Source organism: Microplitis mediator, chromosome 9 (assembly GCF_029852145.1).
Source record: "Microplitis mediator isolate UGA2020A chromosome 9, iyMicMedi2.1, whole genome shotgun sequence".
NCBI classification, from domain to species: Eukaryota; Metazoa; Arthropoda; class Insecta; order Hymenoptera; family Braconidae; genus Microplitis; species Microplitis mediator.
The window spans coordinates 20,099,736-20,117,247 of record NC_079977.1 but is presented as its reverse complement, the minus strand read 5'-3'; the positions used below and the strand labels follow the sequence as shown (position 1 = coordinate 20,117,247).

The 17,512-nt window shown below is 31.4% G+C and overlaps 1 protein-coding gene across 1 annotated transcript; it reads right to left on the bottom strand.

Moving 5' to 3' along the window:
- Nucleotides 1-5,485: 5,485 nt before the first annotated feature.
- Nucleotides 5,486-6,664, bottom strand: LOC130674245 (cyclin-T-like). Its single transcript, XM_057479515.1, has one exon. The coding sequence runs from the start codon at nt 6,662-6,664 to the stop codon at nt 5,486-5,488; it is 1,179 nt and encodes a 392-aa protein (XP_057335498.1).
- Between the last annotated feature and the right edge of the window lie 10,848 nt (nt 6,665-17,512).

Here is a 17,512-nt window from a genome sequence, read left to right as displayed (position 1 = left end):
CATGCGAGAAAAAAATACTTTAGGCTTTAAATGAATGAGGCCAACGAAAAATACAATTTTTTAAAGACCAAGTTATAAAGATTTTCGGTATGAGTATTTATTATTTAATCCTTTGATAAAACGAGAACAAATTAAATTGGACATTTTGACTGAAGAAAATTTAAAATTAAAAAAAAGAAGAAAAGTTCTGACTATTTTGTTGTGATGTCTGTACATAAGTATACATGTGCACGGGTGAGATTTACTACAACTATTTAAAAAATACAAAAAAAAAGTTTTTTTAGTTTTCAATATTTTGGAAACTATTCAATCGATCGATTCCGAAATCTAATCAACTACACTGAAAACAATAGATAGGAATGGTTACTGTGCTATCACAAAAATGATCGTAGAGTATGTAGAAACTGATTGTAGCATATTACTAGTTCTCGTTGTAATAAGAGTGGGTCGTTTTTACTTATGACTAAATACGATTCCACATAGTAACCATTACTATGTTACACATTATGTCGAAAACACGACTGGTTATCGTGGTCACACCCATACAGGAGCTGCCAGAGTTGAACGAAGGGGCCCTCCTTGGCTCAGCACTGGGGAACCTAGCTTTGGCACATCTATATTGGCCCATGCTTGGGTCAAGAATGGGTACCTAATCCTGGCCATCCCAGCCATTACCTGAGCCTCGGCCAGGACTGGATGACCTAGCCTTGGCCGTTACAATAATTACCTGGGCTTGGGCCAAGACTGGGTTTTCCTGTCTTGGCCATCCAATGGAAACCCACACTTGGGCCAGGACTGGGTAACCTAGCCTTGGCCGTTATAATGATTAACCGGGCTTGGGCCAAGACTGGGTTCTCCTGTCATGGCCATCCAATGGAAACCCACACTTGGGCCAGGACTGAGTAATCAAGCCTTGGCCATTCAATGGCGACCCAGACTCGGGCCAGGAATGGGTAACCTAGCCTTGGCCGTTATAATGATTAACCGGGCTTGGGCCAAGACTGGGTTCTCCTGTCATGGCCATCCAATGGAAACCTAGACTTGGGCCAGGACTGGGTAACCTAGCCTTGGTCGACCCAATGATTACCCGAGTTTAAGCCAAGACTAGGTTCCCCTGCCTTGATCATTCAATGGCAACCCAAACTTGGGCCAAGGTAGGATTATACAAGTTTGGGTATACCTATAGTTACCCATCCTTGGGCGAGAATTTGCTAACCCAGGATTTTTATTAATTATTCAATTAACTTATTATTATAGTTTTTTAAATTAACAATTATTTATTTTTTAATTTAAATAAGTTTTAATTAATAAATATTTTAACATTCTGATTAAAATTATTTACAACTAATAATTAATATATGTTTTAGTTCGTTATTATTTGCAATCAACAACCGTAATTTTATAATTTTACTTATAAAAATTAATTTAATTAAGAATAAGATAACTTATGAATTTTTATAATAAATATTATTTTTAATGATGGTGTTAGAGCAAGATAATTCAACTGGTTTCTTGATAAATAATCAATTAAATTTAATAAATTTTATTTTTAAAAATTATGTGATTATAATATAAATAATGGGAAATTATTATTTTTTTTTTCTTAATCGAAAATATTAATTAAATTGCTCTTTATATTTCATATAACCAAGTGGTTGTAGTAAAATGAATAAGTAGATCATATAAAAATTTCAGATCAACATGAGTAGGTTGGTAGCTACCGTTTAAACCCAGCAATCAGAAGGACGTCAGTTCGCGCCCAAAGCCCAGCAGAATTTTCACCGAGATTTTTTTACGTCATTTACCTCACTTAAATAATTTAAACATTAATGATCACAAACTCTAGTAGGTTAATAATAATAAAATTTTTTTTTAATTGATTTTGTTTGTTTTTTCGATGCATAAGCCAGGTCTGGCAACCAACCCCCATGGAAAAAATTTATATGTTGAATATATTAAAAATATATTTCTACATATAAATCATATATAAACGTAATATAACAAAAATATATGTCAAATATACTGAAAATATAAGCGAATATATGCTACATATAAAAAAAATATAAATAGAATATATATGGAATATATAACTTTTAGCTGATTTTCGTATATATAAAATATATGTTCAATGTAATGAAGTTATATTGAATATATAATTTGTATGTATAATATATTTTGTATGGATAATCATCAAGGCAGTAAAAGTTCAAAGAAATATATACAAAATATATTGGCTTTATATTTAAAATATAATTAATAGAATATATTGTGAATATATGTAAAATATATTTAGTTTATAAGGTAAATATAATAATTAAATATAACCAAAATATATGTGACGTACATTTGAATTATATTAAAAATATAAGTAGGTACTTCTAAAAGAAATATACACTCAAAAAACGATATCTTTATAGTTAAGAAATTATATTTAATCTAAATATATGGTAGAATTGAATATGGCGAAATTGATCTATATTCAATACAAGTAAGAAATATATTGGTTTCAAATATCAAGATATATTTAGCATAATTCCAGATATATTAATAGTTAAGATATCCCTATTTGAACTAGGAATCAACAACTTAATTATTATATTATTCAAAATTTTCGCAACTCATGATCTATTAATAGTTAAGATATTTATATAATTTCAACTTACCAAAATCAAAGTAATATTCTATAGTGACTTTGAAAAAGCCGTTATAAATGCATTAAAACAAGGATTGGAACAAACAAAACTTGCTCGCATTTAAAAAGTGTCTCGACAACTCATTAGTATATAGAAAAAAATGGATAATACATAAAAGACTGTCAAAAACAAGCCTCAATGTGGCCGACCAAAAAAAAACATCTCCTAGAGTCGATAACATTATAAATAAATCTGTCTATCGGTTGACCCTGCGGGCCAGCCCCAAAACTTCCCGCTGTTTTCGAGCGCTTTGAGCAATCGACGCGTTTTATTAAGTTCTAGTGCTGCCCGGGTCAAAAATAAAACTTGATTCAGGCTCGCTTCACCTTATTTTCTTTTGAAGTGATCGATTTGCCGACGATTTTTCGATAAGATCTCGACTTTTTCGACTTAAATTAAATTTTTTCACTTTTTTGAACTTTTTTCATCTTAGTTTCAACATTTCAACTTATTCATATTTTTTGATCTTTGTTTGAACTTATTCGCCTTTGCTTCGAGCACGATAATCATTCACCTTACTTTTGACTTGCTGAACCAAGTCGAAAAAAAGTTATTTATTCGCCTTACTTCCGCCTTTATATATACAAATTATTTCACCTTAGTTTTGACTTTTTCGTCTTATAATTTAAGTCGAATAAATCTAAATCAAGTCATTTTTGACTTGATTTAGACTTTATCGCCTTACATTTCAAGTCGAATAAGTCTAAACCAAGTCAATTTCGACTTGATTTCAACTTTTTCGTCTTAAATCGTGACTAAGTAAGCCAGTTAAGTCTAAATCAAGGCGAAAACTCAATGTATTTCATTTTCGTAAAAAATAGTCGAGTTTGTCTTGTGAAAAACGGCTCCCAATTTCGACTTGGTAAACCAAGTCTAAATCAAGTTCTATTTTTGACCCGGGTGATTAGATGTTGAAGTCGATCATTTAAGTCGTTTCTGAGAAATCAATAAAAAACTAAAAAAAAAAAAATTTTTTCCGTAATTCGCCAATATTCTCAAGTCTACTTGATCAAATGATCTGAAATTTTCAGAAAAGTTGATGGCCAACAAGCTCTTTCGATTGCCGCCTTAACCATCCGAATCGGTTCATTAGTTAAAAAGTTATAGACCGGTCACACACATACACACACACACACACACACACACACACACACACACACACACACACACACACACACACACACACACACACACACACACACACACACACACACACACACACACACACACACACACACACATACAGAATTTGGTTTATAATCTATTTGAATATTTTTAAAATGATAAAAATCAGTCGTATACCCTTCGTCGTTCCGGTATTGGGACATTTACTTTAAATGCTGGATCATTAATATGACTTCGCACTTACCTGTTTTAGAATCTTTTCTTTAATCAGCAAGCTCGTTCTTCATTGTTATTTTTAAAAAAATCAATCATCAATGGAGACTAATTTATAATTAATTATTATAAATGAAACTTTAAACTTATGATTACTTTCTATCGCTAATTATTATTTATTAACTTATACTACATCCATTCCAGTTTCTATTGTAAATTTTGCCAATAAGAATTTTAAATATTTTTTTGAAAGTGATGTTTGAAATGAAAATGTAATTATTCTTTTTTTCTATTTAATGATTCTATTATTACTTTACTTCTTTTATTTTAAAATAGAGAATAACGAAATTAAAAATCAAATTAAAAACGATTGCAAAAACTCGAATTAAATAGATTAATAAATAATAGTAATTAAAATTATAAATGATTAAATATTAAAATAAATTGTGGCAATTACCCAAAATTAAAAAAACAAAGTAATTTATTTTTGATATATACAATATACATATATGTGATATAAATAAGGAAATTAAATTAATAATTATAATTTTAAATTGCGACTTATGAACAACGAGTTGATTAAAAATAACTTACGTATTAAAAATTGATGTTTCAAACCAAACTAGAATTAATTTTTTTTTTATTTTCCAATGATTTTACTTCTTTTGTATCAAAGAACTTAAAAACAAATATAAATGATAAGAATACAACTTAATCGATTTAATTATACACTTATAAGATAAGTGAAACATTTATGTCATATACATAATATATGTATTAAAAATGAAAAAAAAAATATAAGCAATTATTTTACATTACTACTAATGAATATCACAAATTTGTTAATTATACTTATTTACACTACACCGGTTACAAACTTAATAATATTAATTAAAAATATTCCTATAAATATTTCATTGTAATTTTTCCAAATCTCTATTAGTCAATATTTTAAAAATACTCCTCGTAAAAGTACTTGGAAGTTGGATGTCATCGAAAATATCATCAATCAAACCAATAGCATTGAGTAACATACTTTAAACTTAAAGCTAATTTGTGTTCACATTTATTATATAAAACATTATAAAATGTAACATTACTCGTACCAATAAATGTTTTCTTCATTTCTTCAAGTTCGCTTATGCAGTTGATATTTATTGGTGTACTCAAATTATAAAAAATACTAAATACAAACAAAAATATTATTTCTAAAGATAGTAAAACTTACACAATTTAAATGGTGTTTTAAGTTTAGAATATCAATTTAAATTTAATAAAATTTTAGTAAGCATTGAAGAGTAGTTTTCGTTTTGAAAAATTTGGTGGCCCTGAAAAGGGCCGTTTGGTTTATTGAGGATTAGGGAATTAGGAAATCTAATATAATATTCTATCATAATAAATCACTTAATAATATATGTACTAATAATTACTAACATCAAATTAATTGAAAAAAATTATACGTATTTACATTTCTTAGCAGGAGAAAAAATACTTTCAATACTAGTATCATGTTTACGTTTACGACAATTACTATCAGCAATTTCACTGATGCTGGTTTTAAGATCTGCTGATATACCATTTATGGTTACTGGTGTTATTTCAATCCTTGTACTTCCAACGGAATTATCTTGCAGATCTTCAGTGGCGTCAGATGAGGATGTCGACGATTCATTATCCGATTTAGCTAACTTTTCTGGTTTCTTTCGATCTAAATACTCTTGATAACTAATCGTTCGCCGAGTTCTCGATTTTTGTTGTCTAGCTGCCCGTGGAGGTGTCACTTCATTTAACGATCTTGTACATTTTGAAAGCTCGCTGCTGCTATCTGGATAGCTTGCCAGAGTCACTTGGCCACTAGGACAAACTTTAAACAAATTCATCACTCTGCTTCGAATTCGAGGTGAAACTTTACCTAAAATTTCCCTGAATTCTTTTTCCATTTTGATTAATAAATCACACGTAATTTCGGGACCAAAAAACCAAAACCAAGGTTTCTCTTGATTGACTCCTATAATCTTCCACTGAGACGATTGTGCAGTAAAATAGATGCAGAAGCATGCGACAACTGCCGGTTTGTACTTTAAGCACATCGGCGTCAGCTGTAGAGAGTAGGTCGCCATGTATAGAAAAACTTTACGAAGTTCGCTACTTGCATCGATTGTTCTGCAGAACTTGAATATGTAATCATGTGGATGATCTATTTCTACATTAAATCCCAATATGAGCAGGAAGAAGCACTCATTACAAATTATGGTGTTAACCTCTTCCTGGTACTCAGCAGTGGTGATGTCTAGCGTGTAATTGTTGTCTTTCTTCAGGCAAGTATGTAAAGCTCTAACCACATCTTCTATTTTTTGTGGCACTTTCTTGACTTTTGCTGCCAAAAAAATAACCGTCATTGCTACCTCATATCTATGAAACCTAGACAATGACTTCTTGGTATAGAATCTGTGCATAAATACCGTTGCAGTATTTATACAGTCTTGAGATAATTTAAGCCGCGTGCCCAAATCGTTGATTAAGTAAGCGGCCTGTTGCTTATGATCTAATTCTTTGTCTGCGTTGATACCGTCTCTAAAACTTGGAGAGTTCATCAATTCTTCGTTGTTGAAATACCAATTGCTGCGACTCATGATGACACAGTATTCAAAATCGACTATCACTTTACTGTAAAGTTTATATTTCACCACAACAGTTGATATACTTTTGAATTTACACAAACTTTTTTTTCGTACCCTTGTAATTTATTCTCGAACGAACTGTACGGTATTGAGTTCAAAAATAAAATGATGAATATTGACGACACTCAAATTTAAGGTATTTTCGAACAAAGCAGTTTAAGATATCGAGCCAATGAAATTGTCGCTTTTAAAAGCGACATACTCTTAAGAGTATGGGGATAATGAGTAAGTAATAGTTGGGGTCGAAAGAAATGTACCTGAGGTAACAAAGGTAAAGGTCATTAAGCTAATAACGTTTATAAATTTTAAGGTCATGCGGTCTTATAATATTCAGTTGTTGAACTAATTCATATTTTTGGGGATAACTGACTCGATATCTGCGAACCAATAAAAAAGTAAACAATTTGCGGGAAAAATTACATAATTTGAAAAAAATTTATTATATGGATTTTAAATATATTATTGATGTTCTTTATAAAACACTTTCCATAATTAAATTATTAATAAAAGATCAATAATACACTGTAAAAAATCCGGAGTAAATCCGGATTTAATTTCAATCCGAATTCACTCCGGTCCGGAGTTTTAGTAGTTAAATAAATTTATATTACACTGTGAAACATTGTGTGTGTGTGTGTGAGTGCGTGTTTGTGTGCATGTGTGTTTCCGGGTGTGTGCGGGTGTTTGCGTGTGTGTGCGAATGTGTGCTTGTGTATGTTCGGGTGTGTTTGTGAAAATTTGTGCGTGTGTGTGTTCGGATGTATGCGTGCGTGTGTGAAAATGTGTGCGTACGTGTGTTCGCGTAATAATTAATAATTCATTCTCCCGCATTCACTCCGGATTTAATCCGCATTTACTCTGCGAATTTTTTACAGTATACCGGGCAGGATTTTGAACTTTAGGTGTAGGTACCCTGCAAAAATTTCGCGGAGTGCGAGCGGATTAAATCCGGAGGGAATGCTGTGTAAACGCGAAGTAGATGATTTTTTATTAATTTATGAATCCCTTCGGTGTGAAATTCACTCCGAAGAGGAGTGTTGGAAATATTATTAATGAAAAATAACTCCACTGAATAAAATTGAAGTAAAAACTTTCGTTTCATATTAATATTCAGAGCTCAAAATTTACCAGTGTTTTTAACTTCCCGCTAAGAAAATTGAAAATTAAAAAAAAAAAAAAACAAGGAAGCTATCGGTTTCAGTCTGATTTTCGAGAATCGATTTTCTAATAAATCTTGACGTTTTGAAGTTCTCGGGAGTTATTCTAATTTTTAAGATAATGTCTGAGTATATGTATGTGTGTATGTACGTATGTATAAATATTCTGTAATTTTTTAACGGATGGATCGATTTTGATCTCTAAGGTGGCATATTCGACGCCGCTTGTTCACTCCAACAAGTTGTGAAAAATTTGGCTTATAAATATTATTTTTTAAATTATTTACTGTATTTATTTATTGTTTTAAATTTCTCTGATGTCTGCTACATTCACACTCATATTTTTTAAAATAATAAGCACAATTAGATCGTGAAAGATCTTCCATATGTATTTAAAAAAAAATTTTCTTTTTAAGATGACACTAAATTTTGTAATTTTGTAATATATGAGAATTTCTATTTCCCTGCAGACGCCAATATCATAAACGTCTAGACAATTTCTTAATAATTATAATCCTAATACTTAAAATAATTATGGTTCATTAATAAACATTCTAGACTATATAAGAGTTTTCGATAAGTTAATGATTTAAGCTCTACCTGAAATAATGATCAATAAACACAAATATTTTGTAATACTAATTTCAAGCGCCCTGCGGGTGCATTCAGGATAATGAGTCTTACGCGTTAACATTATCCCTAAAAGAACTTGCACGTTAAAATTGTACCTGCATCCTACTGACTGATGTGTCATGATAATGTGGGTGTAGTACTTATCGTCATATTTAAATGTTAGCTTAGTTTTAACAACTGGAAAATGAAAATGTTTCCAATGTTTATTAAATCTCCAATAATGGTTCATAAATTATTTAAATCTTAAGAGTAGAAAGATAATTAGATAGTTATAGAAAGTTAATGAGAGATAGACTGGATAACTATACTAGTCGAGACTATAGAGAGTAGATAGTCTTCATAGTCGAGACAATGGTCCAATTGGGAATTCCGTATTGTTAAATGGACAATTAATTTTGGTAGAAAGAAAAAATTTCTAGTATCTTTTGCCCCAAATTAAAAAATTTTTAATTTGCAACAAACGTGGGTTATTGAGACCAAAATTAAGGGTCCCCCCTCCCCCCTTCCCCTATTTGAGCTCAGAGAGGAAAGTGCCACGAGCCCAGGCTTGGCCCAAATTTGTAGAACCTTGGGAGGCTTGTAAGCTAGTCTTGGCCCAGTTTTGGTAAAAGTCTGGAATGATAATCTCAGGCCAAGCCTGGTTGCCAGATCTGGCCCATGCTTGGTTACCAGACCTGGCCCATACATTGAGGAAACGAATAAATGTAATTAAAAAAAAAATTTATTATTATTAACCTTGTATAATTCATGCCCTAGTGGATCCATATACACCGTGTGAACTTAGTGTAAACTCGATATATAGAGGAGGGTGGGGCAGAGCGGCCCCCCTGAAATTTTGACCAAAAAAAAAATTTTTTTTTTTTTCGACTAATTACTATAAATCCGATATGTTTGCGCATTTTTACCCGTACGCATGACGGTTGGGGCAAAATGGACAAGCCCAAAATTTTGAAAAAGTGATTTTTTCATATTTTTATCGTCAAATTACAAAAAAATTATCATAATTCCATATTTCTAGCCCTACGCATAACACCTGGGGCAAAATGGACCAGCCGAAACTTCCAAAAAAATTTTTTTTTCATATTTTTCGGCCGTTTCTCTATGTAAGAGGCAAATTTGGTCACTAAAAATTTATAAAAATAAAATTTTTTTTTTTAGTTGATAAATTTTTGAAATAAAGTAAAATTATAGAATTGATTTTTTTTTTATTAAATAACAATTAGTAATTAAGGTAATCGAGAGTGAACGATTTTTTGCGCTTTAAAAAATTTTTTTCGAGTAATATAAAACCAAAAATAGTTGTCAAGAGAAAGAAATACATTCTTAATGATGAAAACAATTAAAAAAAAAAAAAAAACGAAAAACAAAATTTTTTTTATCACTTTTTGAAGGGGGGCCGCTCTGCCCCACAAAAAAAAAAAAAATTTTCAGAATTTTGGCAAAATGTCCATAAATTTGTTCGAAATAGGACAAAAGTAAAGTGATCTTATGGTTGAAAGCCACAAAAAATAAAAATTGGCTTAGGAGGGCCGCTCTGCCCCATCCTCCCCTACCTAGTGTCAGTGTAAATTAGGGGTTTATTTGGTGTATACTCGGTGCATATAGAGTATACACCAAATACACTCAAAGTTTACACTGAATTTACACGGTATACTCCATCGAGTATACACTAAAAAAATTTTTGAAGTCCTCAGAACAAAAGTTGTGAAGAAAATTTTTTTTTCATCATGCCCGGACGAAAGTACGTACTTTCGACTTTGAGTTTACGGCAGAATGTCTAACATTTCTGCCGTGCTGGGATTACTCGCGCGCCATCTATAACAGCGGGCGAAAAGACAGTAACAGCATAGGTTATACCTATACCACTCTCACTTTGACAAGATTTGGTGTGACACTCTCGCTCGTATTCATAACCTCAAAACTTGTTTACAATTAATTTGGAATTTTATATGTCTGTGTTTTTGAAAAAGTAAAATTTATTAAAGAATAATAAAAACTGAAAATGTTATTTTTCTAACTTTTCAGCGCTGATATCTTTTGAACTAATCAACCGATTTTGACGTTTGAGGTAATAATCGGCGCGTTTTCTTGAATTCTAGAGCTGATTGAAATTTCAAAACGATCGGTTCAACCGTTTCGAAGATATTTGAAAGAACCCGTTTTTCACCATTTCTTTCTCCAACGATATCTCTCGAACGCATTAACCGATTGAGATGATTAAGGTGGCAATCGACGCGATTGATTAAGTTCTAGAGCTGATTAGATTTTGAAATCGATTGATTCAATTTTTTTGTAGATATCCGAAAAAAAACGTTTTTCACTATTTTTTGAATCAACGATATCTCGTAAACGAATTGACAGATTAAGACGGTTGAGGTGGCAATTGACGCGTTTTATCAAGTTCTAAAGCTGATCGAATTTTTAAATTGATTTATCCAGTCATTTTTGAGAAATTTTAAAAAAACCAAAAAAAATTTTTTTTTCGAATTCTTTCGTCAACGGTTTCTCTTGAACGAATGAACCGATTTTGATGGTTGAGGTGGTATTCGACGCGGCTTATAAAGTTTTAGAGCTGATTAGATTTCGGAATCAATCCATCGAGCAAATTAAAAATTATCCAAATAAAACATTTTTAAGAAAATTTTATTTTTGGAATATCTCTGAACGCACCTTACCGATTAAGCTCAAATTTTTACAGCTTCAAGATATTAACAAGCCGCGTCGAATGACACCTCAAAGATCGAAATCGGTTGATTCGTTCGAGAATTATGAATATTTACATACGTACGTACCATTTAAATATAGTGTAAACCTAAACATGCAAACATGCAAATAAACTTCTCAAAAAAACAATTTATAAGTAAATTGAGAAAAATATAGATAGCCCGAACTGGGAATGGAACCCAGATCAATTGGGTATCGCGCCGAGTGCTCTACCAGTTGAGCTATCCGGCACTATACCATATTCCGTTCAATTTGATCTATAACTTATTGAGCCACGCCATCCATTGTACGTAAGTACGTACACACTTACATACACTCGGACATCATCGTAAAATTAGTCAGGATAGCTTCCTAGAGCCTCAAAACGTCAAAATCTAATAGAAATTCGATTTTTGCAAATCGGACCGAAACTAATAACTTTCCGAATTTTTGAAAATTTTCAATTTTCTTAGCGGAAAGTTAAAAATCCTTGGTAAGTTATTATTTTAATACCTTACCCGTGAAATTTGATCATACAGATGAGTATAACCGGAATTGGTGTTGATAAAATTACTGAGAAGACACTCTTTGACCTCTGTTATAGTGGTGGGAAAATTATCAATTTCAGCTGACTATGGCTGCAATGTTGTTATTTCCTTAGCTGTTTACTTCCTTCCATGGTGGATTGATAGTATATAAAATGCTAGACGGATCTAGTGACATCAGTTAGAGAAAAAATTTTCAGGTGTGAACAGTGTATTATGGGAAGTTATACCAGATTGATTTGTGAACAGGAGTTCGCTCGGTTGAGGGATTCGGGAGAAGACAGTGATAGTTTTCACTCCAATGGCATACAGGCGGCTGCACTGACCGAAAGGTTATCTTGGTTCAAAGAGAATTATCTTGAGTCAAGAGAATATTTAGGAAAATGGAATAAATCTTGGTTGAAGAAAATTTTCTCTTAATTTTGATTATTTTGATTCAAAAAGTTATTTTTTCGACCCAAATGGGTTAAAGTTTTAAATTAAAAATATATGATTTTAGTTCAAAAAGAAAAAATATTTAAAGAAAGTAAATTGTTTTTTGAATTAATATTTTGAATTTCTTCATTCATGTATATTGAATATTTTATTCTATGAAATTTAACTTCTCTACGTAAGGAGTCAGATTTCTTAAACCAACTAGTGGCTATTGCTTGAAACAAAAATAAAAAAATTTAAGTCAAGAAAATCAAGCTCTTGGTTTTTTTCCATAGCAGCATTCGGATAACAGGAGCACTCGGGTCTATGCAGCTTCTCTACTTCGGACACTACTTTGTGTATACACGTAGACGCCCGAAGATCCCAAAAAAATGAAACGAGTCTGTTCAGCGCTGGCGCCGTATATGTGCAATTATATATTACACACCAATATTCTAATAGTATTAGTTTATTAATTATACAATTAACTAATTCATATACATAAATTGTTTTGAATTGAAGTGTTCGGTAAAAATGTGAGTTATTGTAGTTATTAGTCATTATATCTGGTGTTTTTTCCTGATTCACGTTAAGTTAAATGGTGTCGTTTCAATCACAAAAAAGTAAGTTAATTATTATTTATGCTGTTTTTAATCATATCAGATAGTCACGTTTGTTATCATTTCTGATCCTAAATTTACATAAAATTGTTTCCTTTCTAGTGTGGTATATATCATGCAGTTGATGCTGTCAATGAAGCCAGGATAAATAACCTAACCTTTCATTTATTTTTGTAACAAAAAAAAAAAATTTCATTGTAATAAAGAATCAAAATATATTTTGATGATTAATTGTATATACTCTGAAAATATAATTTTTAATAAAAACCATTAATTTAAAATTGAACTTAATTATTGTATTTTAAATAAAAGTATTTTTTATTTTACGTTAATGTATAATTTAGTTTTAAAATGAGTTTTTTATATTTTTAATCTAAAATTAATTGTTTTCAGATAAAGTCTACATTTATTTTGAACTAAATGTTATCAAATCTTTAAATAAATTAATTTTTACTTGGAGTAAGTTAAATGTGCATCCGTTTAAAAACTCGATGTATCGAAATGAATCGATATCGACTACATTCGAGAGAACAATGTTTTTAGAATGAGTTGGTATCTTCTAAAACCAAGAGCTAAATTTTCTTGAGCCAACCAAGTTGTTTTCTTGTTCGGAGAAACTAAAAACATTTAAAGCAAAAATTTATATTTTTAAATCAAAATTGAATTTCTTTATTGAAGAGCTTTATATACTCTAATTAAAAAAAAAAAAAATTTTTACCAAGAGAAAATTTTTTCAAACAAGAAAAGAGGATATTTTAATTTAAGAATTTATTTTTGGAAACGATTTTCTTCTTGACCCAAGAATTCCTTTTTTTGTGTGTGCAAATGACATTTTTCGTTCCTTCTTTCCATCGCAACAGACTGCAGTCTTTAAGCCGCCGAACGCTATATTTAGGTGGATTCATTATTCTGAACCGATTCCATCGGTTTCTTCGATGGCAGCTGGAAATGCTTAACCACTCATTGTTGATGTGGACATGGAAAACTCTTTGGAAGGTCAACTAGGCGCCATGCCAAAGTCTTCAGATCAACCATCCTGACAAAAAGTCTTAACTACCCTATCTAAAAATTCGCATAGAATCCACTCAACTGCAACAAAAACCGCATAGAAACCAATACAGTCTATAGGATTCCATGTGGTTTTTGTCGCAGTTGAGTGGATTCTATGCGAATTTTTGAATAGGGTATAGAGGTTTCTCACGTATCCGGGTCCCACTTATCCAGGCTTCACTGTAGTTCAAAGAAGGAATCAAATTTTTTTATAAGTTACTAATTCATGCAATTCTGAGAAAAAAAATGAAATGTAAAAAAGGCAGCACTACGCTCATTACGCGACCGACGAAGGGTTATGGTAGTTGTCCTGCTACAATAATGTCAAAAAGTTATGAGCCATATACACGGTAAGAGTAGGTTAGGTGGTAGTGTTAAAACGAGACATTGCTTTTGTTTGATACTGTACCCATGAGATGTTTACCAACACGCTACTTATATTGGCAGGGAGCGCGACGAAAACGACATCTGATGGTTACAAAAAATCATGCTCGAGAATTATAAATGATATATAAAATCAGTGTAAAAAATAAAAATTCGTTATAAAATCAAAATATAAAAATTTATAATGATATAAATAAAACAGTGTAATTGTATTTTTGATAGAGAAAATTAAATTAAAAATACTTGGATAAAGAAATTAAGTTTGAAAAATTTTAATAAATAATAAATACTATTATTTTAGAATAGAATAAGGTTAACCGATAAATCAAAACAAATAATACATGACAACTACAATGATAAAATTTTGAAAAATAGTAAAATAGTAAATTGAGTTTTTTAACAAAATTGAAGTCAATAAGTTTATTTTAATTCATGATAATTTGCTTGTGAATCGTAACTAAGAAAGTACTAACTTATAATGTTTTTTTAACCTTCCGTTATACGCGCTTTCTCTAGTGTCTCACTCGTATTCACGCCAACTCTATTAAGTTGAGTAGTGTTGTGCGGGGAATCACCGTATAGCGCGAGCGACAAAGGGTTAAAAAATAATTTTTAGGCAATGATAAAAATAATTATCCAAACCGGATTTAAATCAATAGATTATAAAATATTGTTTTAACCTCAAACGATGAGCAAAGGGAAACATTAACGACACAATAACTATTATGAACTATTTTTAACCCGTCAGCACTCCCGTTATGAGCATTTTGCTCACGCTCGATTTTAAACATGAATAACATTTTTTTTTCCAAATGGAACGAATAGTTGAAATTTTTTCTATCTTTAAATAGTTTTATCTATTTTCAGATTCCGCTTGAAAAAAATTTGTTTGGTTGTTATGGAAATTATAAAAAAAAAATTTTTTTATGCTCCTCAAAAAATGTGAGCATTTTCCTCATCACGGGCGTAAAGGCGTAAGTAAAAAAATTCTACGTTCGGTTACTCTCGTGACTGCTCGTATACCTTCGGGAGTCTGTGAAGTTATTCGGTTGAATTCGTTAAAATTGAAATTACGTTTATTAATCGTAAATAAATTACAATTATCATTTATTTATTTTTTATTATTCTTATGATACATAGAGTAATTAATTTATGAAAAATATTTTCTTGCTTAAAATTTGAAAAAATTTGTTTGGTGCCTAGGCGTTAAGTGTCCGCAAAACTCTCATCACGGGCGTAAAGTATACCGAAAAGCTGACGGGAGTGCTGACGGGTTAAACTTAATTTTCACGTGTTTATTTTCAACGAGAGCATGATTCAACGAAATTGTGCCCACAGCAAACGCTGCAATCGATTCAGTTGTCCCCACCATATACTAGACTCCCTGCCAATACACGTATACACAAATACTATTTAACATTTTCGTAAATTAAAATTTGACAACGTCGCATATGATCTGCCAGTTGCTGTATAGTGTACTAAGTTTATGTTTAAATTTACCGCTCAAATAATACTATCCCGGGAAAAAATGATCAGACCTGATCAGACATGAACAGGCATGAGTCTTCAGGCCTGATCAGACATGAAAAATGACCATGCCTGACCAGGCCTGATCAGGCATGTTCAGGTCTAATCAGGTATGCTTATGTCTGATCAGGTATGTTTATGTCTGTTCATGCCCATCCGGGTAAAAAAATTATATATAAAAAATGGCCCTATATAATTATATATAATTATGTATAACTATATTCAATTATACATGTATATAATTATTGCTATAAAAATAAAAAAAATAAAAAATTCGGGCATGTGCAGGATTTGAACCGTGGACCTTGCGCTCGAAAGTGTAACTCGCTACCCACTGACCTAAGAGATTTAGTTGAAAAGTAAGTTTCGTATGAACTTCAAGTAATAAAAATCTTATACGTGATAGATTCTTGGTCAACAAAATTTTAGATCTATGAGCAGACATGAACAGCCATGACCAGGCATGAACAGGCATGGACAGGTATGATCAGGCCTGAGTGTATTCAACGCTTCAGACATGAACAGGCATGGACAGGTATGATCAGGCCTGATCATGTCTAATTTCAGGCCTAATCATACATGAACAGGCATGATCAGGTCTAATTTCAGGCCTGATCATACATGAACAGGCATGGTCAGTTCTGATCATTTTTTCCCGGGATGTATACTCGCGTACAGCGCTGCCAGATTGTTTTTTTCCAATTCACCGATATGTATATTTTTTCATTTATTGTTGAACTTTGCGTTGCCATATCTCAACAATGAGATGGTGAATACTTAATTTTCTTTTAAATAAATTCAGGACAAATTCATTAATTTTCTGTTAATTTTTCAAAAGTTTCTGAATGTTAGTTTTTTTATTAGAATCACGAACGCGACTTGAAACGCATACGCCTTATTGCTCGTAGTGTTAATGATCCGAACTTTGATTATAAATATTTCGAATTAGAGATGGTCAATCAATTCCAAATTTTAATTGTAATTGTACCTTAATACCCTTAATGAGAATAAAAAATTTTAGAATTTTCTGCCACTGTGCCCATCACCCGACAACTACCTTAATAAATGGAGCTCAGTCAAAAATCTTGAGACGCGTTGTGAAATTTCATTATAACACTCACTTTTGACAACGCCGGTAGAAAATGAGGAAACTTACGTTGACAGCCGTTTAGGGTTCGGAACACAGACGTCATAAAACGCGCAAATCAGGCCTGCGTTGAATAATAGTAGTTAATCTATCGAGTGCGAGCGTCTTAGACTCAATTGTACTAGATAAATACATTAGTTTTTGTGACAGATATTTGAAATTTACTACATTTAGTGCCTATAAATGGCAGGTTATAAATCCGCGTTTATTTATTTGGTAAGATTGTTTTGAGTATTTGTTGAAAATTAGAGTGAAGTCGGTAAGTGGACGAATTAAAATGATGATAAATTTTGTCACAAGATGGCTCGTTAAGTTACTTCGATATTTTTCGATCGTTTGCTATCGCACATGTAACCAAAAAAATATTTTTTGATCCGATAATGACGTCACTATTAGAACGATTAGGTATCTCTTTTACCAGCTGTATCTTATTTAATATTTTTAGCTGCCGGCTATAGGCGCTAAATGTCGTAAATTTCAAGTGTCTGTCACAAAAATAATTTTTTGCGAGTCTTTTTTAAAAACATTATCTGTAAAATTATATTAATAAAATGTAAAATTAATTATTGTTATTAGTACTGTCATAAATTTATATTGCAAATTTTTTTTTATTATTTATA

Bases quoted from the DNA above. Each gene is read 5' to 3' on its own strand.
- LOC130674245 (XM_057479515.1), bottom strand. From the start codon at position 6,664: ATGAGTCGCAGCAATTGGTATTTCAACAACGAAGAATTGATGAACTCT.